The sequence below is a fragment of the Microtus ochrogaster genome, chromosome 18 (assembly GCF_000317375.1).
Source record: "Microtus ochrogaster isolate Prairie Vole_2 chromosome 18, MicOch1.0, whole genome shotgun sequence".
NCBI lineage: Eukaryota > Metazoa > Chordata > Mammalia > Rodentia > Cricetidae > Microtus > Microtus ochrogaster.
Genome location: NC_022020.1, coordinates 53,090,348 through 53,093,894, shown reverse-complemented (window position 1 = coordinate 53,093,894; position 3,547 = coordinate 53,090,348). Strand labels below are relative to the sequence as shown.

At 38.1% G+C, this 3,547-nt stretch overlaps 1 protein-coding gene across 1 annotated transcript in view; it reads right to left on the bottom strand.

Annotated features, from left to right (window-relative positions):
• Window positions 1-3,547, bottom strand: part of Cep192 (centrosomal protein 192) — an 81,585-nt gene that overhangs the window by 59,000 nt on the left and 19,038 nt on the right. Inside the window, exons 12-14 of the mRNA XM_026783373.1 lie at window positions 3,217-3,547; window positions 1,604-1,747; window positions 363-427 (exon numbers count right to left, since the gene is read on the bottom strand). Coding sequence (XP_026639174.1) covers window positions 363-427; window positions 1,604-1,747; window positions 3,217-3,547 — 540 coding nt within the window. The remainder of the gene's footprint in view (window positions 1-362; window positions 428-1,603; window positions 1,748-3,216) is intronic.

The window sequence follows — 3,547 nt, the reverse complement described above, 5'->3', positions numbered from 1 at the left end:
GGCCCTGAGTACTCCCTCCACAGACACACACAGAATAAATAGATGCAAACCTTTTTTAAAATAAAAATATAGTCACTGTTTTGTTGTTAGTCCTGTTATATATAGCACTGGAAATGCAGTACAGGGTTTCACGTACCAAGTAAGTGCTATGCCAGGAGCCTACACTCCCCTCCAAAGATATATTTTACTATTATCAGTTTTCAACTAATAGTTTAGAACAAAAAAGTAAAAGTTGTCATAAAGTGAAAAAAAAAAAGTTAAGTAACTCTATAGTAACTGCTGGGGGAGGAGATTTTTTGATCTAAATTTAAATTAAAACCAGAAAAAAAATTAAACCTAGGTTAGAACAAGAAATAGCAAACCTGTATAAAGGGATGTTCTTTATTGAATTCTTCTTCATCTTTTGCAATTAAATCCAATGCTTCAGCTTAAAAAAGAACAAGTTTACATAATTATATTATATTAATACACCAAAAAATTAAGGAAATGAAATACTAAGGAAACACTTTATTATCGGAATAGGTGCACATACGTGTGGGGGTTTGCACCTCTGCAGGTATCTGGTCTGGTGTGGAGGCCAGAAGTCGATTCTACCTACCACCTTCCAACCCCGGTTTTTACATGAATACTAGGAATCAGAACTCAGGCCCTCACGCTGGCACAGCAAGCACTTCTAGCCACTGGCCAACTCTCTAATTCTGAAATACAATTTTTTTAAGTATGCAAAACTTCCATTCTCATGACTATATAATTATATTAAGTATGTTCTACATCTAGTAAGGAAAACCAAAGAGCCAAACACAGTTCAGGATTCCTGTTGCCAGAATGATACTGGGTATGTGTCTGCTGAAGCAATCACCATTAACAGAGGACCTATGACTGAACATCAAAACAACCACAAAGCCCCCAAAATTAAATGCAAAATAGTACAATCTACACAGACACGTTTCTGTGGACCTACAACTCAAAAGAAGCTAAAAACACTATAGTAAAATGTGAAAGCATCAACCAACCAAATCTCAGTCAAGAAAAGGCAAGTAGGAAACTCAGCCCATAGGAAGAAAACACAGAAGAACCTTAATTTGTTTATAAGAGTTAACCATTGCAGTGTTTAAAAAGCATTGGATTGACACCTCAAAATTCTCCTTATTTCAAAATGTTTTTCCTAAGGGATTTCTCAGTTAATTATCTCCAATACCCTAGTGTTGCCTTCTCTGCTTCTCAAAAATCAGCCATGGACATTAAGGAAGAAGAATTTCGTATTTTTAGAAAAATATAAACCTAACTATTAACTAATCTAAGACAATAATCTCATTTGTCACCTGAATTTTTCACTGGTTAAACACTAAAGCAGTAGTGTCTTTCCCCTAAATGTTTACTTGTTAGAACAACAGACAGGAGTAACGTAAAACCGCATCCTTTGTTTCCTTCCACCAAGCCTTGTAATTGCTTTCAATATCCTTTGCATTAAAGAATTTCCAGAATGCAAAAATTATAATTCAGAAGGAACTTTATATGACTGACCAATACAAGCTGACTAGTCTCAAAACATCATCATAAACCATGAATCTGGCACAATAAACTTGGTTGTCCATATACTTACTACCAGATCTGAAGTCTTCATTCGTTTCATTATTTGGAGACATCTGTAAATCTTGTTGATCAGTAAAAGATGTGTAGTAGGCAAGGTCAGTGACCCATTTACCATCCTCATTTTGGTAGACTATGTTCTGTGAGAGATCTGCTTCTAAAAAGTAAATTCCAAAACCATTGAATGATGCGTGTAACAACTAACTTACTTAACAATTGTGCTGAAGTCTGTTCAAATGGGGTAGAAAAAAGAAAATCCATTTCCAAAAAAGAAAAATATCTTTTTGATGACAACAAGCGAAGCTTACCCAAAAGTCTATAATGGAGGATGTGACATAATAGGAAAAAAAGACTCAGAAAGGTACATTTTTGGGGCTGGAGAGATGGCTAAGTGTTTAAGGGCACTGGCAGCTCTTCCAGAGGTCCTGAGTTCAGTTTCCAGCAACCACATGATAGCTCACAATCATCTATAATGAGATTGGGTGCCCTTTTCTGGCATGTAGGCAGAACACTGTATACATAATAAAACCATTTTTTTTAAAAAGTATATTTGCACTAGATGTCTGCTTAACATTATTATTTCTGAGCAGCAATCATGCAATGGTAGTATTATTTTAAAAATCTTTAAAATCCGTAATAACCTGAGGAGGAACTCATAGGGTCCTGTCTTACCCAGGGGAACTAACACACTAGCCAGGTGGTAGTGGCACACGCCTTTAATCCCAGCACTCGTGAGACAGGGGCAGGCAGATCTCTGAGTTCGAGGCCAACCTGGTCTACAAAGTGAGTTCCAGGACAGCTAGGGAAAAAAAAACCTGAGAAACCCTGTCTTGAAGGGAAAAAGATAATGTACCCTGGCTCTGGTTAAACTAAATGGGACACAAAGCAAAAACAAACATACAAAAGACATCAATGAGATGAGGACTTGGTGGGGAGGAATTTGTGGGTGAGGATGAGAAGAGGGTGGGGATAAATGTGACCAGAACGTATTAAATGGCTGTTGAACCTGGGGCTTTTGTGGGGCTCCTAACAGGAGCAGTGGAGATGTCTCTGACTGTATTGCCTGCTCTAGGGACCCTTTTCCTCCTACTGGGTTACCTCGTCCAGCTGTGATGAGGGTTTGTGCCTAGTCTTATTGTAGACTGTTATGCCATACATTGTTATATCTTATTGTATACTGCTCTTTTCTAAAGGGAAATGGAGGAGCAGTGAATCTAGGGAAGAAGAAATGGGGCGGAGAGGGGAACAGGACTGGGAGGAGTGGAGGAAGGGAAGGCTGCAGTTGGAACTTATTGTAGGAAATAATAATAACATTAATGTTAAAGAGCCAGGCAGTGGTGGCATGCACCTTTAATGCCAGCACTTGGGAGGCAGAGGCAGGTAAATCTCTGAGTTCGAGGCCAGCCTGGTCTGAGCAAGTACCAGGACAGGCTCCAATGCTACACAGAGAAACCGTATCGTGGAAAAACAAAGTTAAAGAATAATTTTTTCTCTTAGGTAATATTTTTAAAATCCATGAAAATATTAAAATATTCCAGAGTTCTACATGGAAGATCAGTCTATTCTAAATATATAAACATCTTATACAATTCTTAAATTCTATTTTTGATGAAATAGTTCACTTACGGTCATTAGACTTTGTAACAGACTCATAAAATTCACATGCTCTCCTTTCACAAGTTGGTGACCACAGAGTATCAGGAGAATTAATTCCATTGTCACCATTATTCTTCAAAGATGAAACACTCCCACCTTTCTGAATGAACACTGAAGGAGTCTCCGTGTTTAAGCATCTATCCACATTCAAAGCTGTTTCTAAATCTGAAGCCAAATGCTTATTTTGATGAGGAGACTCTGAATCCCATTTTCTGGAGTCAGCCAGGTCAAAACCACCTTTCGCATCATCTGTACTGTGACTATAAGGAGGACTGGGTGTCTCATCCACAGTGCACGGCTT